At 42.5% G+C, this 25,864-nt stretch overlaps 1 protein-coding gene across 2 annotated transcripts in view; it reads left to right on the forward strand.

Annotated features, from left to right (window-relative positions):
- The window catches only part of GABBR2 (gamma-aminobutyric acid type B receptor subunit 2), a 639,056-nt gene that overhangs the window by 310,986 nt on the left and 302,206 nt on the right, over positions 1-25,864 (forward strand). For both annotated transcript variants that reach the window (XM_075270993.1, XM_075270994.1), the window contains exons 5-6: positions 14,684-14,749; positions 24,014-24,202. In XM_075270993.1, coding sequence (XP_075127094.1) covers positions 14,684-14,749; positions 24,014-24,202 — 255 coding nt within the window. The remainder of the gene's footprint in view (positions 1-14,683; positions 14,750-24,013; positions 24,203-25,864) is intronic.

Consider the following 25,864-nt stretch of genomic DNA (forward strand, 5'->3'; position numbering starts at 1 on the left):
AGTTCATCACAAAGTCAGATGGTTCAATGCTCAAAGAAATTATGTAAAAGAGCTACATCTAAGGGCTAGTTCGCACGGGGTTCTGCGTGAACATATTCCGTCGCGGCTCCTCATTCTGGATTACGCCCAAATGAATGGGCCTACTCTGGAGGGTGGTATTGCGAGACGGACGCCACGGCTGAATCAGCCGCGGAATCTGCCTGAAGAAAGGGCAGCTTGCTTCTTTTTTCCGCGAGTGGGAACAAACCGCTCGCCGAAAAAGGAAATGACCGGCTCCCATTGACTTCAATGGGAGGTGGCAGGATTTTGACACAGATTCCGTGTCAAAATCCTGACCATTTTGCCCCATGTGAACTAGCCCTAAGACTCTACAGACCTTAGTGAACATATTAAATATTCATCTTTGTGACAGTACAGTTGTTAAGTATGGCTTATTTGAAAGGTTTTCTAGGAGAAAAACTCTTCTTTCTAAAAAAATAATATTACATCACTACTTAGGTTTGCAACATGCATCTGAATAAGCTACAGGACTTCCGAAACTGTGTTCTTTGGACAGGCAAAAAACAAACAGCATATCAGCACCTGATTTGGGCTTGTTTTGCAGCCACAGGACTTGGGCACCTTTCAGTCATTGAGTTGACTATGAACTCTTCTATATACCAAAGTATTCTAGAGTCAAATGTGAAGCCATCTATCTAACAGCAAAAACTTGGCTGAAAATGGGTAATACAACAAAACCTCACCCAATTTAAAATGGTATGGTTGGACCTTAAAGTGTAACTAAACTTTAGAACAACTATTAATTTTGTGGCAGCATTTGTGTCACTAATACATTTTGTAATATACTTTATGAACAGATTTTGGCTCCTTTCTGTGATACTCAGTGCCTTATTTAATCTTCCTCTTGCTTCTTTATTAAGAGCTGCATCTCACTATGTACAGTGTACGTACTTGTGTGTGTATAACAGGGGAAATAAAGGTAGATGTAATCACTTCCAACAGTTCTAGCTCAATAACATAACATGAAAGAGGATACTCTTATCTTTCATATGACACCAGAGACACATTTCTAAGTTTTATACCGGTTGAGATATAACTGTTGGAAGTTACCCTCCTCCACCTTCATTTTCTTCTGCCACAAAATCAAAAGTCGTTCAAACATTTAGTTACATCTTAAGAGAGTTGTCAGAGAATAATGTGAGATACTTATACAGTCATATAGAAAATAGTAGTTCAAGTTATTGCTGCTAAAGGTGGCTCTACAAGCTATTGATTCATGGGGTGTCCTTATTTTTTCACATGTGCCTTTTCTATTTTACGGCTTTTCCATTTTTTGTTGAATCTGACTTCCTTAATACTTTTCAGAATAAAAAGCTGAACAATAAAGGTGTATAAAAAAGGTGTCTGAAATATATTGTGGGTAGGTCAGAGCTGGGGTCACCTGCAACAGGTAAACTGTAAATCCAGTGATACATTATTAAGATCACATTTACTATGTAACTGTATCTTTGAAAGCAGGAAAAGAGCGAATTGTACTTTTCAAGAAAGAAACCAGCAGTACATAGCCACAGATGGATTTGCTTTGGTTTGCTTCAAGCTAAATTCATTGGAAAGAGAGCACAGCATGAGCGGACCTAATAATAGATGGCAAAATAGATCACCTAAGGACTGCATTGTCAGGAGCCATAGTGCACAATTTCAAAATGTCAGGGAATTAAAAATAGAAGAGTTCTGTCTCCATTAGGTGGATATAGATAGATAGGTAGAGACAGATTATAATATGTGTATATGTGTGAAAAGCATTTCATCAGATAGAAAAAGCTTATTTCTTTATGAAGGAACATACTTTTTGCCATTTTAAACAGCTGAAGATAAAGAAAATGTATTTATCTTAAAATAAAGAATTATTGCTACTCCTGTCATGTCTCTTTTAGCAAGTTCTTGTACTTGTCTTTAAGTCTGAATCAGATGTTCTTATATCTAAATATACATTTAACATACATTCTTCCTTTATTCTAGAAACTTATTAATAAATCAAGAATTGGATATTTCTTCTTTGTACATCATAATGATAATTATAGGGTTACCATAAATGGTTGTGCCAAATAACTAATTTGCTTTTATGTCCATATTCTTAAATTTGTATCACATGATCATTGCCCTCACTGTCAGTACAAAAAAAAGTCGCAGCATAGTTGCTGCCGGGTTGACCCACCAGTCTCTGCTTTCTAGTCCCTTTTCAACAACAGGAAAAGAATGCTCAGACTGTCACGCATCAGGGGCGTAGCTATAGGGTGTGCAGAGGCAGTAACCACTACCGTCCCTGGAGCCTGAGGGGGTCCAAAGCCCAAAAGACACCAGTATTATAGAGAGCGCATGGTAAGTGGGAGCCCTATTACACTTTTTGCACTGGGTCCCATGAACTTCAAGTTACGCCTCCACCACAAATGGTGACGTGCCTTGGCCAGTGATTGGCTTAGTGGCCTTTATTGTGTGTTGAGAGAAACCAGGAAGCAGAGACTGATTGGATCCCAGGCATGGCCCAGTTAGGATTAGACCTATAGAAAACACTGAAAACACTATCTTATATATCTCAAATATAAATTGTATTTATATTAATTTAAGAATTCAATGCACCATAAAATCAAAATACAAAAATAAATAAATAAATGCATATGAATATACACTCACCGGCCACTTTATTAGGTACACCTGTCCAACTGCTCGTTAACACTTAATTTCTAATCAGCCAATCACATGGCGGCAACTCAGTGCATTTAGGCATGTATACATGGTTAAGACAATCTCCTGCAGTTCAAACCGAGCATCAGTATGGGGAAGAAAGGTGATTTGAGTGCCTTTGAACGTGGCATGGTTGTTGGTGCCAGGAGGGTTGGTCTGAGTATTTCAGAAACTGCTGATCTACTGGGCTTTTCATGCACAACCATCTCTAGGGTTTACAGAGAATGGTCCGAAAAAGAAAAAACATCCAGTGAGCGGCAGTTCTGTGGGCGGAAATGCGTTGTTGATGCCAGAGGTCAGAGGAGAATGGCCAGACTGGTTCGAGCTGATAGAAAGGCAATAGTGACTCAAATAGCCACCCGTTACAACCAAGGTAGCCAGAAGAGCATCTCTGAACGCACAGTACGTCGAACTTTGAGGCAGATGGGCTACAGCAGCAGAAGACCACACCGGGTGCCACTCCTTTCAGCGAAGAACAGGAAACTGAGGCTACAATTTGCACAAGCTCATCGAAATTGGACAATTGAAGATTGGAAAAACGTTGCCTGGTCTGATGAGTCTCGATTTCTGCTGCGACATTCGGATGGTAGGGTCAGAATTTGGCGTCAACAACATGAAAGCATGGATCCATCCTGCCTTGTATCAACGGTTCAGGCTGGTGGTGGTGGTGTCATGGTGTGGGGAATATTTTCTTGGCACTCTTTGGGCCCCTTGGTACCAATTGAGCATCGTTGCAACGCCAAAGCCTACCTGAGTATTGTTGCTGACCATGTCCATCCCTTTATGACCACAATGTACCCAACATCTGATGGCTACTTTCAGCAGGATAATGCGCCATGTCATAAAGCTGGAATCATCTCAGACTGGTTTCTTGAACATGACAATGAGTTCACTGTACTCCAATGGCCTCCACAGTCACCAGATCTCAATCCAATAGAGCATCTTTGGGATGTGGTGGAACGGGAGATTCGCATCATGGATGTGCAGCCGACAAATCTGCGGCAACTGTGTGATGCCATCATGTCAATATGGACCAAAATCTCTGAGGAATGCTTCCAGCACCTTGTTGAATCTATGCCACGAAGAATTGAGGCAGTTCTGAAGGCAAAAGGGGGTCCAACCCGTTACTAGCATGGTGTACCTAATAAAGTGGCCGGTGAGTGTGTATATATATATATATATATATATATATATATATATATATATATATATATATATATATATATATACAGTCCTATGAAAAAGTTTGGGCACCCCTATTAATCTTAATCATTTTTAGTTCTAAATATTTTGGTGTTTATAACAGCCATTTCAGTTTGATATATCTAATATTTGATGGACACAGTAATATTTCAGGATTGAAATGAGGTTTATTGTACTAACAGAAAATGCGCAATATGCATTAAACCAAAATTTGACCGGTGCAAAAGTATGGGCACCTCAACAGAAAAGTGACATTAATATTTAGTAGATCCTCCTTTTGCAAAGATAACAGCCTCTAGTCGCTTCATGTAGCTTTTAATCAGTTCCTGGATCCTGGATGAAGGTATTTTGGACAAACAATTCAAGTTCAGTTAAGTTAGATGGTCACCGAGCATGGACAGCCCGCTTCAAATCATCCCACAGATGTTCAATGATATTCAGGTCTGGGGACTGGGATGGCCATTCCAGAACATTGTAATTGTTCCTCTGCATGAATGCCTGAGGATTTGGAGCGGTGTTTTGGATCATTGTCTTGCTGAAATATCCATCCCCGGCGTAACTTCAACTTCGTCACTGATTCTTGAACATTATTCTCAAGAATCTGCTGATACTGAGTGGAATCCATGCGACTCTCAACTTTAACAAGATTCCCGATGCCAGCATTGGCCACACAGCCCCAAAGCATGATGGAACCTCCACCAAATTTTACAGTGGGTAGCATGTGTTTTTCTTGGAATGCTGTTTCTTTTTGGATGCCATGCATAACGCCTTTTTTTATAACCAAACAACTCAATTTTTGTTTCCAAAATGAAGCTGCCTTGTCCAAATGTGCTTTTTCATACCTCAGGCAACTCTATTTGTGGCGTACGTGCAGAAACGGCTTCTTTCTCATCACTCTCCCATACAGCTTCTATTTGTGCAAAGTGCGCTGTATAGTTGACCGATGCACAGTGACACCATCTGCAGCAAGATGATGCTGCAGCTCTTTGGAGGTGGTCTGTGGATTGTCCTTGACTGTTCTCACCATTCTTCTTCTCTGCCTTTCTGATATTTTTCTTGGCCTGCCACTTCTGGGCTTAACAAGAACTGTCCCTGTGGTCTTCCATTTCCTTACTATGTTCCTCACAGTGGAAACTGACAGGTTAAATCTCTGAGACAACTTTTTGTATCCTTCCCCTGAACAACTATGTTGAACAATCTTTGTTTTCAGATCATTTGAGAGTTGTTTTGAGTAGCCCATGATGCCACTCTTCAGAGGAGATTCAAATAGGAGATCAACTTGCAATTGGCCACCTTAAATACCTTTTCTTATGATTGGATACATCTGGCTATGAAGTTCAAAGCTCACTGAGGTTACAAAACCAATTTTGTGCTTCAGTAAGTCAGTAAAAAGTAGTTAGAAGAATTCAAATCAATAAAATGATAAGGGTGCCCATACTTTTGCACCGGTCAAATTTTGGTTTAATGCATATTGCACATTTTCTGTTAGTACAATAAACCTCATTTCAATCCTGAAATATTACTGTGTCCATCAGTTATTAGATATATCAAACTGAAATGGCTGTTGCAAACACCAAAATATTTAGAACAAAAAATGATTAAGATTAATAGGGGTGCCCAAACTTTTTCATAGGACTGTATATATATATATGTGTGTGTGTGTGTGTGTGTGTGTGTGTGTGTGTGTGTGTGTGTGATACAACGCATTTGATTAGAGATGGAGAAATCTATTCAGAACAAACCAGATTTGATCCTAAGTTATCAATTTGCACAAGGTGCCAGAATACTCAGAGGCCTTGTATAACTCCCTGAGTCTCTAAAAAACATTCCTTAGCTATAAAGAGTTGTTGTTATATAGATAAACAATTGTTATAATCTATCTGTATAGCACCCTAACAGAGGTTCATCAGGGCTTTTTACTCTATACACTGCCAACTATATCTTCCACAGTGTGTGCCATTGCCTCCACCATCTACAGTGACCAGGGAGTCGCAGTGATCAGTATGCAACACTCACCATGTCTCCTGATGCATCTTAGGGTTTCATGCTCCAAAAAGGTATTACTAATGAATTATAATAATCAGATGATATAGCCTGCAAATGAGATGTCATTTTAATAAAAAAAAAAAAAAATAATTGAAATAAATATAATAACAAGGTTCAGTCCCCACATTGTCCATAACAATCCTTTGCCCTATCCTAGCAGTCCAACCCATACCTAATCATCACTAGATGGTTGGTGCTGTTGAAACATACCTGGCCCTTCTTAGCACTATTGGTGCCAGTGGGTACAGGGGTAGATATGGGGATTATAGCTATCCTAATTAACAGCTAACAACACTCATAAAGTTAAGAGGACCTTTCACCTCCTGGGGCACATGCGGTGAATTCACTGCACTTACAGCTTTCATGTTCTGTGCGCCCAGTGAAAAGCTAACGGCGCCGGTACTGTCTATTGCGCTGTGCTGTACTGTGAGAATGGTGAGGAATGCCTCCCTACCCTCCTGATAGTACTTGTCCATAGACGTGTACTGGGGGGTCGTTCCTCACTGTTCAGCGTCATCGCTGGACGGTAAGCAATGCCCCCTCTCACAGTACAGCGCAATAGACGCTGCTGTGAGGAAGGGCATTCCTGAGTGACTGTCAGAACGCCCGTCTGACAGTGAAGAGCTATGGTACCGGCACGATAGCTCTTCAACCGGGGGCAAAGAACGTGAAAGCCGATAGTGCACTCAATTCAGCGCACTGTCGCTTTCTAACGGTGTATTACACCGCATGTGCCCCAGGAGGTGAAAGGTCCCCTTTAATAAAAACACAGAACTAAAGCAGTTTTTATTAAAATAAAACTTTCATACATTGTTGCTGGTCATCAACATTGTCCACCAAATCTAACACAGTCCAATTAGCAAATCTGAAAAAAAGAACAGACAGAGAAATAAAAAAAAAATAACTATATATATATATATATATATATATATATATATATATATATATATACATATATACACTCACCGGCCACTTTATTAGGTACACCTGTCCAACTGCTCGTTAACACTTAATTTCTAATCAGCCAATCACATGGCGGCAACTCAGTGCATTTAGGCATGTAGACATGGTCAAGACAATCTCCTGCAGTTCAAACCGAGCATCAGTATGGGGAAGAAAGGTGATTTGAGTGCCTTTGAACGTGGCATGGTTGTTGGTGCCAGAAGGGCTGGTCTGAGTATTTCAGAAACTGCTGATCTACTGGGATTTTCACGCACAACCATCTCTAGGGTTTACAGAGAATGGTCCGAAAAAGAAAAAACATCCAGTGAGCGGCAGTTCTGTGGGCGGAAATGCGTTGTTGATGCCAGAGGTCAGAGGAGAATAGCCAGACTGGTTCGAGCTGATAGAAAGGCAACAGTGACTCAAATAGCCACCCGTTACAACCAAGATAGCCAGAAGAGCATCTCTGAACGCACAGTACGTCGAACTTTGAGGCAGATGGGCTACAGCAGCAGAAGACCACTCCTTTCAGCTAAGAACAGGAAACTGAGGCTACAATTTGCACAAGCTCATCGAAATTGGACAATTGAAGATTGGAAAAACGTTGCCTGGTCTGATGAGTCTCGATTTCTGCTGCGACATTAGGATGGTAGGGTCAGAATTTGGCGTCAACAACATGAAAGCATGGATCCATCCTGCCTTGTATCAACGGTTCAGGCTGGTGGTGGTGGTGTCATGGTGTAGGGAATATTTTCTTGGCACTCTTTGGGCCCCTTGGTACTAATTGAGCATCGTTGCAACGCCAAAGCCTACCTGAGTATTGTTGCTGACCATGTCCATCCCTTTATGACCACAATGTACCCAACATCTGATGGCTACTTTCAGCAGGATAATGCAATGCCATGTCATAAAGCTGGAATCATCTCAGACTGGTTTCTTGAACATGACAATGAGTTCACTGTACTCCAATGGCCTCCACAGTCACCAGATCTCAATCCAATAGAGCATCTTTGGGATGTGGTGGAACGGGAGATTCGCATCATGGATGTGCAGCCGACAAATCTGCGGCAACTGTGTGATGCCATCATGTCAATATGGACCAAAATCTCTGAGGAATGCTTCCAGCGCCTTGTTGAATCTATGCCACGAAGAATTGAGGCAGTTCTGAAGGCAAAAGGGGTCCAACCCGTTACTAGCATGGTGTACCTAATAAAGTGGCCGGTGAGTGTATATATATATATATATATATATATATATATATATATATATATATATATGAGTAATACAATCATGTTACCCATCCTGGTGAAGCTTTGTCTCCTCTCATGGAGTGAACCAGCCAATGACATCTCATTGGCACAGCTACATCATGTATTAGGGGTTACTAAAGTTCATTGGCCAATAAACCCTTGTACCCCAATTTTGACGCACAAAGCTCAGAGATGAGCCACAATCTTCCTGGGGTTTCTTTATGTCAGAATGTGAGGACTCCTTCTTGTAATGAAGACTGCAGTTAACTTACATGGAATTACTGATTGCATGATGCCCAGAGAGCAGTGATGACTACGTCTTAACAACACTCCCCAGGCACAGTGAGTATAGACAGTGGAGGAAGTACTCAGTTTGTGGTTCTGCTGCAACCCAGATAGAGGAGACCGGAGGATGGAAATTGTAGCGGCGGATGCTGTGCCACCTGCTAAGCCGAGCATACTCCAGCTATCACTCCAGTCCCACTCCTGGGTGTTATGGTTTTGTGTAAATATATAAAAATAATATTTTAAACAACAGAACTGCTAGTCTGCAAGATACTGCAGCGAAGTCCACAGGCCCACAGACTGTATGTCTGAACAGCACACTACCAGTTAAACTGCACAGGCATTGATGTGGCGGGGCACTCAATGTGAACAGGGTGCAACCAAACCTTGCCAGTTAACCTCACTGGAAAAGAGCACCTGTATACAGCTGACACATGGAGGCTGCCAAGGGTTAACCCTCACCCCTGGTCAGCAACAAAACATGCTCCTGCATCAGCTAGGAGTACAAAGGGAATAGACAGTTCAAATAGGCTAACTAAGAGGTCAAACCTGCTGTCAGCGCCACAGGCTGGAACAGAGACAACTGCTCCTAGCCTTGGTGTAGGGCTGACAGTTCAGGATTTACTGGTTCTGCTTACAGTGCCAGATAGAGGCTGAGGTATTCCCACACAGAGGCCTAATCTGGCAACCTGCCTGACTACTGGATCCCAGCCCTGAACTACTGTCATTAACAAATTCCCAGTGAAAGTGTGAGCACCCGTGGGCGTCGGCTCACACTATATAAAGGGATGTCCCCGCCCAGCAGGGGCGGTGGCCATGACCTCACTGGTCATGCTCAGTATGGCCAAAATGGGACTTCGCCTCTGAGCGGCTCCAAAATGTCCGAGCATGCTCAGTAAGGGGAAAACTGGACTTAGACTCCAGTCGCCTCACTGCATGAGGCCGAGGGCGGGAGTCGGACTGTCCCACAGGTGGCGCTGTGCGCCGGGAAGGATACCTGCGAGACCCGATCCTAACACTGGGCTAGTAACCGCCAAGGGGGGTCCTGCAGCACTACTGGATGGTGGTGTAGTAGTAGTAGTTCCCCCAGAATGCTTCCAGATGTAGATGTGACCTCTCCTCTCTGAGAGAGTGTGGTGTTGATCAAAAGGGCCCTGATGGTAAAGTAGGCATGAGTCAGAAGTCCAGAGGTACAGTGAATCAGGTAACCGTTTATTAATACAACTGGAGCAAAGAGAACGGCAGCTGGAAGATGGGGGTAGTAGTACACTGTCCAATCCCCCTGCCTTGGTCATAGGAGGTTGCCCAGGATGTTACAGGCTCTGTAATATAGTTCACCACTACTCCTCCTCGCATGCCACTTCCAACTTAGGCCGGGTTCACACGGAGTTACGTGCCGCGAGATTTGGCACGTAGACGCCGCGTGACCCTTTGCGTGCCGTACACGCTCCCATTCATTTCAATGGGAGCGGGGAGCGTATGCGCCGCGCTAGTTTGCGGCCGTGCATTTATTCACGGCCGCAAACTAGCGCGGCGCATACGCTCCCCGCTCCCATTGAAATGAATGGGAGCGTGTACGGCACGCAAAGGGTCACGCGGCGTCTACGTGCCAAATCTCGCGGCACGTAACTCCGTGTGAACCCGGCCTTAGGATGCTTTTTTTTTTTTCCAACATGGCGCTGCATTGAGTGGCTGCGTCGATACAGAGCTCCAAGCTAAGAGCAACCTTTATCTTCCTTTTCGCTCTTTTTGTCTGAATCTTCAAGAATCTAACCTCTAACCAAGCAAACTAGCACTATGAATTAGCTGCTATAAATCGAATGGAAGACCCTGTGGAGTACTATTTTTCCTTTTGTTTCTATTGTTAAACCATGGACAAGACTCAAGACCTGATTCAGCTGGAGTTTTCCTGTGTGCACATGTGCCTGTTACCATCCCCCCATGAGCTAAGGACAGCATGGTTACCATGCGGCATGGAGAAGAAACCTGCATGAAAGTGTGGACTTCTTCTTCTTTCAAGGAGATGATTTTTGGCGTCTGTTGCTGATGTGTGAAGATGCCTACAGCTGACTGGTATTTTTTCTTTTACTGTGGACATGTGGGACTCTGTTACAACCTGGGAACATACCATCACCCACATACCCCACGAGTTTATGGAAGCTTGGCAAGAGAGCAGCACCATGTATACCTGGATGGCTTCTGACTTCTTTGGGCAGTAGAACACAGTGGTAAGAAGAAAGGAGGAGTTCTGGTGATGAAGGACATTTGGGGCATTTTTTGTGGTTAATGGACAATAGTGCTGATGCAAGATACCGAACTATCAGCTGTGAGCATGAGATCTCACTACCTACCAAAGGAACTACCACATGTTATCGGGATAGCTGCATATGTCCCCCACCTCTGCAAAAACGTTTCTGCCTGTTATAGCTACATGCTGTGACCCCCCCCTCCTCGTGTCCTCCAAAGACGGTCGGGCTGTATTATTAACATCACTCCGCACAGAGAACTAAATGATCCTGCAGTGTGTGTTTGTTTCTTTCTTTTTAGTTGCTATGATTCCTAGTAATTCTCTATCTGCCATGAGCTTGTATGTGTTTCTCTCTTGTTATATACTACTGTACCATCTATGAAACTGTATCACTGCAATTTCCCCATTGTGGGACTATTAAAGGATTATCTTATCTTATAGTAGTGAATCAGGGAGTCCTGACAGGAATCTAGTTACCTTATGATTAGGCCCAAGTGAGTTCCTCCTGTCAGGGACCTCCACTGCTCCTCCTGACATAGCATAATAATAATAATAATAATAATAATAATAATAATAATAATAATAAAAAATTTTATTTATATAGCACCAACATATTCTGCAGCGCTGTACAATTTGTAGGGTTCAAATACAGATACATAACAAAGAACGTCATTTCACACAATGAGACTGAGGGCCCTGCTCGCAAGAGCTTACAATCTATGAGGTAGAGGGGGTGACACAAGAGGTAGCAGGGGCAGCATGATGCAAATGTTCAGGCAGCGGTATTCCCTGCTTAGGACTGTCTCCAGATGAGCCTGGGGCAAGTAACAATCCTCCTAGAGGCTGTATAAGAAGCCGTTGAGTCTCAAAGCTGGTGTTCTCCCTTAACTGTCCAGCATGAACTGCACAGGATGACTGCTCTCACTAGACCAACAGTCGCTGTGAAAACTAGGGTCTCCTACAACTCCACCCAGTGGCCTGTGATTGGCCAGGACTGAACCAATGCAAGAGTTTGAACAGTGAAGGGGGAACTAACAAGGGAAAAGCTTCAAACAGTGTACATGTAACATATAACATAAAGAACAGGGACATACCATCATAACCCAGAGGCACAATAGATAAACACTTTAAGCAGTAGCACTCTGGGATGCTTCAGTTCTGTGTGTAATATATACAGAATAGTAGTCATGACAAATGTTTGTTGCTATACAGATACTGTATAATGTTGTAAACATTCATTGTAGCTTTTATGCTCTATATCTGTATAGCAGCCCAAATGAACAGTAGGGCTGCTATACAGCTTTCAGACCAAAAAAAATCTTGGGACCCTACCAGCTGAACATGCAATGTTCACCCAACACTACTTTTAACTTGTATTGATGGTTGAATTCTGCACTTGGCCATATGCATTACATAGTAGTCATTCAAGTGAATAGTTGCCCATGTAATACATGAATGAGCTGTGTCGATCAGAGAAGGAGCTCTGACATGTACATAAGGCTCTCTTTTTTTTCTACTGATCAAGGAATTATTCAGATACTGTACAATAAATATGAAAGTCTTATTTAACTTTTTGATTGACCAGATTGAGTTGAAATGATAGATAGATAGATAGATAGATAGATAGGTAGACAGATAGATAGATACCATGTCAAGCTCCTTTAATATACGTGCAGATTTGCAACTATTGTGATATTCCTGTATGCCTGTCATACAAATATAAGTATTGTAGTCAAAAGAAATTACCATCATGGAAACCTGAGAATTCAGACTGATGTCAGCTAAGGACAACGTTGCTCTATTATAAAATACTTTCAAATATTTATTCAGTTTGCACCAAATGTATTTTAATGATGCAACCTTGTCTCCTCTTTAAAGCTTTTTAGTTTTTTTTCTGCCTTGTGTTTTCACGGTAATTATAATGCCATCATTAGTCAAGACAATAAGCAGAAGGCAGAACCTGATGAGCTTGTTTTCTGGATTGAAGTGTACAATATAATTCATAGAAAAATGATTCACTATACAGAGTATGTTGGAGAGATTTTAAATGGAGTCTGTCACCAAGGTGAAGCATATTAACGGAGTAACTGTGTTGCTGATTTCATATGCTTCACCCTGATGAAAGACTTCCTTTAAAGGCTTTTATATAAAAATGATATTATTCAATGGATAAGTATCCTATGAGTAAACTAATGTTCACTAAAGAATAAATAGTTCATCTGAAGTATAAAATGTGTGAAATCCATTTGACAAATTTAATGCCTTGAATTTTAATAAATGTTCTACTGATACAAAACAGGAGGAATGTTAGGGGGCTCAGAGGTACACTCACATCGGGGTTCTCTGGAGCTTTAGGGTACACCACTCGTTTGATCTATGACATGTATAGAATATAAGAATTGAGAATGGATGATTCTGCAAAACTGCAAAACAAGATTGAGTATTCTAAATCAGTGGGTTGACAGGATGAGTCCATAACCTCACCCACCTTTCAATAAAACTGAGCTATTACCTTAGAAATTGTGTAGCCATTGCCCACTAATCTATCCAGTCCTAAGGGCCCCTTCACACGGAGGATACGCTGGCTGATTTTGAACGTGTAAACGTTCCGAATCAGCAGCGTTTAAAACAGGTCCCATTGCTTTCTATGGGAGCTGGCATACATGCGCTCCCCATAGAAATGAATGGGCTGCTTTTTCCCATTCATTTCCGTGTGAAGGGGCCCTAAGGTGGACACTAAGGTGCTGGACTGATTGATCACTTCAGGAACAGCCTATTTCACAACTACAGGACCAAACATTTGTTTTTGTTTTCTCATTGTCATATTTTAAGACCTATACTGGTTTTTTTTTTTTTTTTTCAATTTTCTTGTGTAACTCCTACAACTTGTGTACTTAAAAAAGTCTTCTTTTTGTGTTTGGTATTTTCTCAGGATCATAACTATAGGTCATTGTACCTATATGAAGGTTTTTGCAGGACAAAATGTAGTGTTCATTAGTATCTTGGTATACAATGGTTATTTGGAGTAAATTTGACCTATTGATTAGCGTTTATTAATTATTTGGAGAGTAGTAAATGTAAAAAAATCTAAAACCAAAAGGATAAATTTATTAGGACAAACTGTACAATTGGTGAAAGTAGGCAAGTTTGTCACTCCACTGCAAACGCAGGATTTATTGGCCTAACCAGGAGAGATCCATACTCAAACCCAATAGCCATTGGATCCCAAACCTGGATTTGTTCCTAAAGATGATACAGTTGCCGTACATAGCAGTCCAAATTACTGATTAACTACAACACTGCAAACAAAGACAACACTGACTGGTTGTCTATTAAAAGCTACAGGAAGTGACTAGAGGCTGTTATCTTTGCAAAAGGAGGAGCTACTAAATATTAATGTCACTTTTTTGTTGAGGTGCCCATACTTTTGCACCGGTCAAATTTTGGTTTAATGCATATTGCACATTTTCTGTTAGTACAATAAACCTCATTTCAATCCTGAAATATTACTGTGTCCATCAGTTATTAGATATATCAAACTGAAATGGCTGTTGCAAACACCAAAATATTTAGAACTAAAAATGATTAAGATTAATAGGGGTGCCCAAACTTTTTCATAGGACTGCAGTTTGTCAAAATGCACATCCAGCTTCTGTCAGTTCAATAATGCATGCTTTCTCTAAGTCTGTGAACTGGGCATAAGGTCTTTGAGGTCATCATATAGTCTAGCAGTGAAACGCAACAATTTTTTTTACCAAGAGGTATAAGAAAGTAGTTTCTGAGATACTTTCTATACAGACATTTACACCCTCTTGTGGTAAGACTTAATATTTGATCAGACCATACCTGCACTCATTTACATATCTGCCTAAGACATAACTGCTTACTGAGATTTGCAGCAGCTTCTGTCTGGGTGCATTATTAATATGAATAACACAATGTCAAATTTTTCCTTTCATTTCTATAGGGTAACGATGTACGGATAATCATTGGCCAATTTGATGAACATATGGCAGCAAAAGTCTTCTGTTGTGTAAGTGAAAATTGTTGCAGTTATTGCATTTCAAGAACATTACATCTAGAATTTATAAAAATACATTTCAAACATTTATTGATCTTGTTCTACTATTGGTGACTGCAGGTTTACCCATAAAACTGAGTGGTCTGTACAAGTCATACTTACCATCAAGGCTACAAACACATGGCTGGGGATGTGATTCAACATCATGGGCAGCACATGAATTACATCGTGTGTGCTGCCCCTGCCTCCACAGCCCCACTCATTGCTGTCAGGTATAGAGCTCGTTCTAAGTTTTGCTCATACATGGGCATGTATATAGGCTTTGTCTGGAGAAGAACAATACAGGGTAAGGGTCACATACTTACAAGCTTCCCTATCCACTTAATCCCATACATTGGAGAAAAAAAGAAAAGGGGAGTAAAAGGGGGCAAACAAATAATAATTATCAAAGACATGTAAACTATTTTAATATAATAAACAATGTATATCAAAGTAAATAATAAGTGAATAAATATTAATAATTATAATAAGTGATCCTGTGACTTGCAATTTAAAGTGCCAATGAAAAATAACCAAAATAATTCACTGTCTACTGTCAACTACAGCAATGTCTAATGGCATTGATTGAAATTTGACTGGGAGAGTGAAAGCTGGAACAGTTTGCCCAGCATATATTATTTGGAATAGCTTGTAGAGCATCCATTCAGGAATGATTTTGTTAGGGAATTGCTAGGACAGCAATTCCCCAGTAACCGTTTGAACCCTGGGATGGGACATAAAAGACAGTGAGCCCTAAGCTGAAGCCCCCAACTGACCCTTCCTATTGCCAGGCCCAATGCTATGTAATAGGCGGCAACCACGAAGACAGTCCCTTCCTGGATATGTGAGACACAAAACGCAGACAAGACGGACAACAACAAAGGGAGGTCAGCTAGCCAAGGGTCAGTAAACAGTTGAGCGATGCAGTGCCAAATCAGAGTCCAAAGAATTGTCAGTAGGGAAAGCCAGAGGTGAAGGATGCAAGCAAAAATAGTGACAGTAAGGAGCAAGTATGCACAAAGCAATAGCAAGCACTGGTGTGAATGGGATCCAAGACTAAAGAGGGAGGAGGAACCCGCCCCTGGAGTTGACAGGAAGGCAGGCTGTCAATCACACGAATTAACACTTCAAGAACAGAGGCAAACAAGGGCAGAAGACGGGTGTGGTGCAAATACAATCACAGAACTAGAGCCGTGTTCACACAGTGCGACCAAAAACTTTAAGCCAAGAACCAAACTGCACAAGCCTCTTGCGCTGCAGCACGCAAGCAGAGGGTGGCGCAGAGACCCGAACAGGCAGAGATGTTACAGGTTTGTATTCAGGTGCATATATCCTATATACCATATGTTTGTATGTGGATTTATTTATTTTTATGGATTCCTAGTAAAGGTGTATATTAATTCTTTTGTGGTATTATTATTATTGATTGGATACATATTACTACACAGGATATGTGTATGTTATCTAATATAGGTCCATGTACATATAGGTTTGGTTTGATTTATATTGGGTTAGTTAAAGTCCCCCAAAATAGTTAACATTATTGTTAGATGACTCTTCTATTTGGTTCATTAGTAACCATACTCCTTCTTCCACTCTTTTTGGAGATATATAACAAGCCCCTATTAATATTTTATTTTTAAATTTCCCTCCTCTTATTTCCAACCATAGAGACTGTACATCTTCATTTTCCTCACCTATGTTTCACAGTACAGGCTTTAGGCAGGTTTTTATATATAAGCAAACCCCTCCCCATCTCTTATGTATCGGATTTTTCCAGTCTATAGTCTATACCCCTGTATATTTACAGCCCAACCATAGCTATAATCCAGCCATATCTTACTTATCCCCACTATGTCTTCCAACATTATTTCTTCTAATTACTCAATCTTGTATACTTGCACTTTAATTGGTTTACGTTATTCATATTTTGCACTTTCTTATTAACTCTTCTATCCCCTCTTTCCACACCATCCCCTTTATCTTTCCCTTCTCTTTTAGCCACCTTCTTACCCAACATAGCTGCACCCTCCTTGAGTGCAATACATTTTTTAAAATGATTCATATTGAGAACTGGGTGTTAGCAGTTGGTTGTTTTCTCACGAAAACCTCATTTTATACCGTAGTTACTACTGCATGGGGTATTATTGTGCATACATAAATGTAATACATGAATGAGCCAGGTATAACAGAGCCCCATGACATACTTAGTGTTTGCTATACTGAGATAACCCATTTAACTTGAATTTGATAACTCTAACTTCATTTGTTCTTGCTTTTATTACAGAGTAAGTGTAACTTAAGGTGCCTTAATACAAGGCCTGGGAATAGGGATACAAGATGTCATAAAAAAAAAATATGGTCTTGGGGGGGCGTGGCTAGCCGGCAAGGAGAGAGGACGCGTCTGCTGGAGCTCCCGGCATCTGCGGCCTTCTCCTTTCGGCATCTCCTTTCTACTCACCTGCTCCTGGTTGGTGACGCCCGGCGGTGAGTCCCTGGATCCCGGCGGTGCCTTCTGGACCTTCATTTTCGGCCTCCATCCCGGTTCTCCTGGCCTTGGAGGCTTTGCGGCCTACCCGCCGGCCTGTCCTGCTACGCCATCTCCACATCCGGTTCCCTCCTGTGGATCGCGGCGGCCGGCTCCCGTCTTCCATTCCTGCGCTGTGGCAGCGGCTGCTGTACGGAGGTGAGCGGTACTTCTTCTGACCCCCTGTGTGCTGCCTCCGGAGTCTGGTGTCTGCCCCTGGCCTGTGAGGAACCTGCTGTGCGGCCTTCATACTGCTCTACTGGGACTGGCAGTGGCGGCGGCCATCTTGTGAAGCGCCTGTGCTCTGCGGCTTCAGGGGGGTTGGAAGAGTGTTGAGCCCCTACATTACCATCAGGGGGGCTCCTCTCCTTCCCCCTGGACTCTTCTGGACATTGCCTCCTGCTCCCCTGCCTGAGTGATATTATTTTCAGTGAGTGTTGAGCCCCTACACCACCATCAGGGGGGGCTCCTCACCTGCCACCTGGACTGGACTTTACATATTACTTGGCCTGCTCCCTGCCTCTTCTGGTTGAGCCCTTTGTGAGTGCAGAGCCCCTACTCCACCACCAGGGGGGGCTCCTCACACTGGGCTCCCGTGGATTTATAATTGCCTGTGTGTCCCCACCGCTGGTTACTTATCTCACCATGTTGGATTGAATTGCTAACAAGTGTCACCTCTGGCGGCTCTCAGCTGATTGTTAGGCTTCTTGTTATATGGCCCCTACCGCCCTGTTGGAATTTGCTGCTGTCTGACCTCCTGCACTGCTCCGCGAACTTTGTCCCTGTCGCATAAGTTTGCCCTCCGGCCTTACCGACTTCAGTTGCATCCCTGACCTTTCCTGCTGTCTTTATTATGCCTCGGAAGAAACCATCCTCCTCCAAAACCCCTAGGAAGCTATCTGACTTCTTCTCGAGCACCATGTCGCGTTCGATGCCTTCTTCACCTTCAGGTTCCCGTTCTCCAGCGAAATCGCCTCCACGGTCTGAATTAGCGGACTCTCTGCCTGAAGAGGGCTCTCTCTCAGCCGATCGTCTCCCCCTGCTGGCTGATGGTGGTAAGAGAAGTTTTGTTGTGTCTCCTCAGGGTTCTCCGTCCGGCAAGGAACCGGTGTGTAAGCGGGTCGCTGATGTCCTACCTGCTTCTGTTGCTACCTCTGATTTTGTTCATTCGGACATTTCTGATTTCCCGGCCTCCTCAGACCCTGTAACGTGTGATACATTGAAAGGGATGCTTGTTCTTCTACAGGCGGGGATTAACAAGACTGTCTCCTCTGCGGTGGGCAAATTGCGACAGGATATTGATGCTTTGGGAGAGCGGACTGACCATCTTGAAAATAAAATGGAGGAATTTTCGACTGCTCATAATGACTTGGTTGATGCTCACAACACCCTGGAAGCGGAGGTCAGATGGCTGAAAATTAAAGCTGCTGACGCTGAGGATCGGTCTAGACGCAACAATATTAAGATCCGTGGTGTCCCCGAGGATGTGTCATTGGAGGACTTGGCGGCCTATGTTCAACGCCTCTTCAAGAAAATTCTCCCGCGACTTACTGAGCTGGAGTTCACCCTGGATCGAACCCATCGTATTCCAAAGGCAAACTCTGCTCCTGTGGATGTCCCGAGAGATGTGTTAACGAGGGTCCATTTCTACCAAGTTAAGGACTCGATTCTTGCAGAAGCCAGGAAATGTGGCACCTTCCCAGCTCCGTTTGCTTCCATTTCCCTGTTTCCCGATTTATCCGCAGCTACTATGCAGGCCAGGCGTGAACTGGCTCCCATCACCAAGATCCTCAGAGACCGGGGCATACGGTATCGTTGGGGCTTCCCTGCCAAGCTGCTGATTCCCCGCAATGGGATTTTCCATTCTGTCCCTGATGTGGAGGCGGGCATGTCCCTCCTCCGTAAATGGAAGCTTGCCCCTGCTGACTCTCACTCATCTGTGCCTGAATCCTCAGTGCGGCCTTCTCATCTTGCTAAGGAATGGACTGTGGTGGGCGGTCGTAAGTGAATCCGTTAGCCGCTTCGGCGGACTGACTTGCCTTGCCTAATGTTATAACTTTATTCTTTGATTTAGGTGACCTGTGTGCCTTCCTAATACTCACTCTCGCTGAGTGTTACTGACCTGTTTTTCTCCCCCCCCCCCAGCTGATTACTTTTGGTTATTCGGTGTTTTTTGACACTATGTTATTTTGTTCGCATTCTTTGTTCTTGTTTCATACCTGGAATGTTGTATGCCTATTATGCCTGTTCATACATATTTTATGCATCCTTGTTTTTCTGTGTAGCCACCTGGGTCTTCCGCCATTTTTCTTTAGATTATCACTATGGTACTCCGTATCTCTTCACTTAATGTTAGGGGTTTGAATAGCCCCTGTAAACGGAGCTCTGTCTGGAGGGAGGCCCGTCGCCTTCGCTGCGATGTACTCTTCCTCCAGGAGACTCATTTTTGTGTTGGCAAAAGCCCTAAGTTCTCTAATCCCTCTTTCCCTCATATATATCAGGCTTCTTGTGATGCTAAGCGTAAGGGTGTTCTTATTGCTGTGCGGGATTCAGTAGCCTTTTCCCTTGAATCCACTTTAGTTGATCCCGGGGGCCGGTTTTTGGGGCTTAATTGCCTTATTAACAATGTTAAGTATACTTTAGTCACTGTTTATCTTCCGAATCGTTCCCAGGCGCAGTATTGGAAATCTGTGCTTTCCAAGATCCGAACTTTTGCTACTGGTATGTTGATCATTGGGGGGGATTTTAATTGCTTAGTAGATAATTCTCTAGACTCCTCCAACCCCAAGAGACGCTCCCCTATATTGTCTTCCTCTTTGATTGACCAGGGCCTTTATGACGTCTGGCGTTGTCAACATGGCGGGGAACGAGATTATAGTTATTTCTCCTCTTCGTCCTCCTCTTACTCCCATATTGACTTTTTTCTCACTGATAAAATTGGGCTGATGCAGACGGAATTTACGGATATTGGGCTGATCACCTGGACTGATCATGCTCCGGTGTCCCTCTCTCTACATGAGAAGTTCTCCACTGCTATGCCTACCCAGTGGCGCTTGAATGAGTATATCCTAGATCACCCCTCTTATGCTGAGCACCTCCGTGAGGCCCTGAGGGAATATTTTTCCCTCAACTCCCCCTCCGTATCAGACCCTCATGTGCTCTGGAATGCTCATAAGGCATATATGCGAGGGATGCTTATTCAGGCGTGTGCGAGGGCTAAAAAGGAACGATCTAAAGACATAGATGCTACACTTCGCTCCCTATCCTCCCTCTCTGCAATTAATAAGCTTAACCCCACTCCCTCTGTCTCTGCTGAGATTAGGCAATGTCAACTCCGGTTGCAGGGCCTTCTGGCTTGTCAACAGGACCTAGCTTTTAAGCGTTTTCAATGTCAGGCCTATGTGCATAATAGTAGGGCTAGCGCCTTTTTTAGCTAGATAAATCAAACAGTCGCGCCCCAAAGCCCATATTGCTCACCTTGTGGATGACTCGGGTACTAAAGTAATTGACCCCCGCCTTATTGCAGAGCAGTTTCGCTTATATTACAAGTCGTTATACAATCTTAGGGATGATCCCCAGACGTACCAGCCATCTAGGGAAGAAATCGATCGATTCTTAGATTCTGTGGCCCTGCCCCGCCTTTCCCCTGCGCAGTCTGCCTCCCTAACCTCGCCTATCACTTTGTTTGAAGTTACGGAAGCTATAGCCTCACTGAAACCACTGAAATCCCCTGGCCCTGACGGTTTCTCAGGGATCTACTATAAGAAATATGCAGATATTTTGTCCCCTTATCTTCTAGCTGTGTTCCGGAAGGCAGCGGAGGAGCAATGCTTCCCGGAGGAAATGTTGTCGGCCACTATAGTGACCATCCCTAAACCCGGCAAATCTCCCACTGTCCCGGCTAATTTTAGACCTATTTCCCTTCTAAACACAGATATTAAATTGTACGCTAAAATCCTTGCTGAGCGGTTGCTCCTCCTTCTCCCTCAGTTGGTCAGTCCTGACCAGGTGGGTTTTGTATTCGGTAGGCAGGCGCCAGACGGCACACGGAGGTTTATAGATCTTATTCAGAAAGCCGAAAAAGATGGTACGCCTTCTTTGCTTCTGGCTTTGGATGCTGAGAAGGCTTTCGATAGGGTCCACTGGGGTTACTTAGACAGCCTTTTGGATAAGTTTGGTATGGGGCCAGTCTTTAAATCTGTTATTCTGGCTCTGTACTTCCACCCGTCGGCTCGTGTGCTCTCATCGGGCTTCCTGTCTGAGCCCTTTCGGATTTCGAATGGTACTCGCCAGGGCTGCCCTCTTTCCCCTATTATCTTTGCGCTTGTGATGGAGCCTCTGGCGGAGTCCATTCGGTCGGCGGGAAATATCGAGGGTATTACTGTGGGTCGCCAGCAGCATAAAATCGGCTTATATGCTGATGATGTCATACTGGCCCTGACTTCCCCTGGTTCCTCCTTGAGTGCTGCTACGGAGGTCTTGGAGGGATTTGGTAAAGTTTCTTATTATAAGGTAAATTCCTCCAAATCACAGATATTGCCTGTTCTCATTTCTCCCTCGTTGAGACGGGATCTCTGTTCTCGATTCCCCTACCAATGGAACGACTCCCGTATAGCTTACCTTGGCATCTCCCTAGTTCTGATCTGTTTTCTGTCAATTACATCCCCCTTCTGACCAAAGTTACTTCTCTTCTTGCCTCTTTCTCACAACCGATGTTGTCTTGGGCGAGCAGAATTGCTATTGTCAAGATGATGGTGTTACCCTTAATCTTGTATATGTTCCGTACAGTCGCTATCCCCCTCCCTGACTCATATTTTACTAAACTTCAGTCCATTCTTTCCAACTACATTTGGAAGGGTAAAAGATCCAGGGTCCGACTTAAGGTGATGACACGCCCTTGGTCCCATGGGGGTGCGGGTGTCCCAGATGTTAAAAAATATTATATGGCGTCTGTCCTAGATCAACTTAGGGTCGGGTGGGATGAGACTTCTAAATGGCGCTGGGCCGAAATTGAGGAATGCCTTCTGGATCCCCCGCTTATGAGTATTTTACGCCCTAAGGATTCAAGTCTGCCCGTCACTTCCCCTCCCTTACTGAGTATTAGGGCCACGGTGTCCGCTTGGCGTTATTTTTTGTCATATACTTCCAGAGAAGACCTGGTCCCTTTATCAAAGCTACCCATACTATATTTAACCTCTTTTCTTCCCCAGCTGCGACTCCGTGGTTGGGTCTCTAGGGGTCTCTATAGAGTGACACAACTGTTTACGGACGACGGGTTTAAATCGTTCTCCATGTTACAGGAAGAGTTCCAGCTCCCTAAAACGGATTTCTTTAAATTTTTGCAGTTGCGTCATTTTTTTCAATCCTACGAACCCTCTAGATTGACCTTTCCCAGGCTAGCCTTAAAGCTGTGGAATAGGTCCGCGCCTGTTAGAGGTGGGTTATCTGTGTTTTATGGCTTTTTCTCTGTTCCCCCGGAGCGGGTCAAGCCTCTTCACCTGCTTCGTTGGGAGACAGATCTTGCCAGAACCATCCCTCTGTCTGACTGGTATACGGCAGCTGGGTTTGTTAAACGTGTATCTAAGGGGGCTGCACATTGGGAAACGGCTTTGAAAATTATGCTGAGGTGGTATAGGACTCCGACCCAGTTGGCGCATATTGATCCTTCTTGTTCTAGACTCTGCTGGAGGGGATGTGGCCAAGTAGGTTCATTCTTGCATTTGTGGTGGGACTGCCCTCCGGTACGAACCTTCTGGATAGCGGTATTTCATTTCATGTCCGTCATAGCTGGTTTTGATATCAGTCCCTCTCCTGGTCTCGCCCTTTGTTTCTTAGATATTGGTAGTTTCCCCTCGGAGATGCAGGTCGTCCTGGGTCAGATCGTGCTCGCAGCTCGGGCCATGATCGCTCGCCAGTGGAAGTCCGCTCTTTGTTTGACCTTAGCTGAACTATTTCACCATGTGAACTTGGCGTGTACCTTGGAACGTTTGTTGTCTAACAAAAACCATACTTACGCCAAGTTTCGATCCCAGTGGTCTCTCTGGATTTCGTATGTGGAGTCTAATAAGGGTGTTCTATCTCCTCGGCCTCAGGCCGCCCACAGGGGGTCCCCTTGATTACTATTTACCCTCTATGTTATTATCCCAGGTGGCTTTATTTTATTTTATTTTATCGTGTTCAATTTTTCGGATGTATTTTGTGCTTTTCTGGTATTGTATTCAGGTATGTGGCTATGTTGTTTATGTCATTGTTTGGTTTTCTTGTTCTTTTCTGTTCCTATTCCGTCTCCCTTATTTCTCTTTTTCTTGTTTCTTTCCTGTTCCCTTCTGGTTGTGTTCCTCTTTTCATTCCTTTCTTGTCTTCTTGTTGAATTGGTGTCTTTGTAGCGTCTGTGTATCTGGTCCTTTGGTCTTTGTATGTTCGGTCATGTTTGTGTCATTCATGTATTTGAGCTACAGCCCGGAGTTCCAGCTTGCGATTCCTATTCTACTGCTTGGACGTATGCCGGTTCTTCTTATGTTTGTAATTGCTTTTTTATTGTATTGTAAAAGTTTTCTTCTTTTCAATAAAAATCATATTTAAAATAAAATAAAAAAAATATGGTCTTTCCATACACAAGGGGAAAAATTAATGTTGATGTTTTGGTTAAGATTTAGGGTGCATAAAAATATAAGGATTTTTTATTTATTTATTTTTTCTTAATTTTGTAGGCTTACAATGAAGAAATGTATGGCAGTAAATATCAATGGATAATCCCTGGATGGTATCAAGCACTATGGTGGCAGCAAGCCAATTCATCTACCTGTTCAAGTAAAAATTTACTCACAGCAATGGAAGGATATGTTGGAGTGGATTTTGAACCTCTTAGCACAAAAAATATCAAAACTATATCAGGACGGGTGAGTTTTTCATGAAAAAAAAACAAGATTGTTCACAAAATAGTAACAATAGTCAAAAATAAAATGGGGTGAATTTATTAGCCCATCTATGATCATTTTCTGGCATAGTTGGATGTTAATGTGGCACGTCTTTGGCACTCGGCCATTGCACCAAACATGTGCCATATCATTTGTTTTGTGCCTCGCTCCGCTTCTTTTTGTGAAGGAGTGGAGAGCAAGGTGGCCTGGGCAGGAGACATTTAAATAAATACAGACAAGTCTTAGAGGTTGAACATTGAAAGTTACCAGGATTATTATTATTTTTATTTACAAATAGAAATAAGCATCTAAAATAAGGGTTTTGGTGCCGTTGACGTGTTCTAGATAAACGTAAAGTCATAATACTGCAGTGCGCCATTTCCTAAATGCTGTCTAGCCATTTGTTGTGTGACATATAGGTAGAATAACACAAGCTACAATATGTGAATCAAAATGGATATTTGTCCTGCAATTCATTTTACACCTACTGAAATTGTTCTAGCCTGACAAATTTATTATAACTCATGCCAAAAAAGTGGTGCGGGGTGTACATGAAATCTACACCTGACTAGATTACATTTCATCTCAAATCCACTGGATTGATCCGATTTATTAAGAGGATTAGTTCTTGTAATAATTCAGACATGCTTTGCGCCTGTCGGGGAATTTCCACCAGTGTTCTTTCTATAGTTAATTTACTTTATGAATAAACTACACCAATAAATATAAAACCCTCAAGACACAAAACTATCACCAATGACAATATCACTTGTTGAGAATTAATTAACTCCCACAGGCAACACCAAATTTAATTTTTGCACATAATCATATTAGCCATTTATTATAGAAACAGAAATGCAAATAAAGTAATTATTTACTAATAATCTACAATATAAATCTACAAACATTTTATGTGGCTGTAAAAGGGCACAGCTTTATCTAATAACTAGAACAATTTCAGTAGGTGTAAAATGAATTGCAGGACAAATATCCATTTTGATTCAAATATTGTAGCTTGTGTTATTCTACCTATATGTCACACAACAAATGGCTAGACAGCATTTAGGAAATGGCGCACTGCAGTATTATGACTTTACGTTTATCTAGAACACGTCAACGGCACCAAAACCCTTATTTTAGATGCTTATTTCTATTTGTAAATAAAAATAATAATAATCCTGGTAACTTTCAATGTTCAACCTCTAAGACTTGTCTGTATTTATTTAAATGAGTCCATCCAAGCAGTTTGAGACCATAGAGTCAGATGCCATATATTTGCTAGAAGTTTACTTCTTGTTATTTACACTCAATTGACACTCCAAACATATTTAAAAAATAAAGGCACAAAAATAAAACAAAAATTCAAGGAATCCTAGACTTTCATAATTATAATACATGTATCGAACACTAACTTATATGTACTCCAAACGGTACCTACAAATACCAACTCTGCCTTTTATGGAAAAAAAAAAAAACAGAGCCCTTAAAGGATTATAGAATTGTTTTTTTTTTTTTTTACATAAACATGGGGATACATGAAGCAAACACTTAAATCTTTTATGCATGTGATTATCTTTCAACAAGCTTAAAGCATTCCTACTGAGGCATATATCAATAGTAAATATATTGATTATTATGATGAGA

This window comes from Leptodactylus fuscus, chromosome 4 (assembly GCF_031893055.1).
Source record: "Leptodactylus fuscus isolate aLepFus1 chromosome 4, aLepFus1.hap2, whole genome shotgun sequence".
NCBI classification, from domain to species: Eukaryota; Metazoa; Chordata; class Amphibia; order Anura; family Leptodactylidae; genus Leptodactylus; species Leptodactylus fuscus.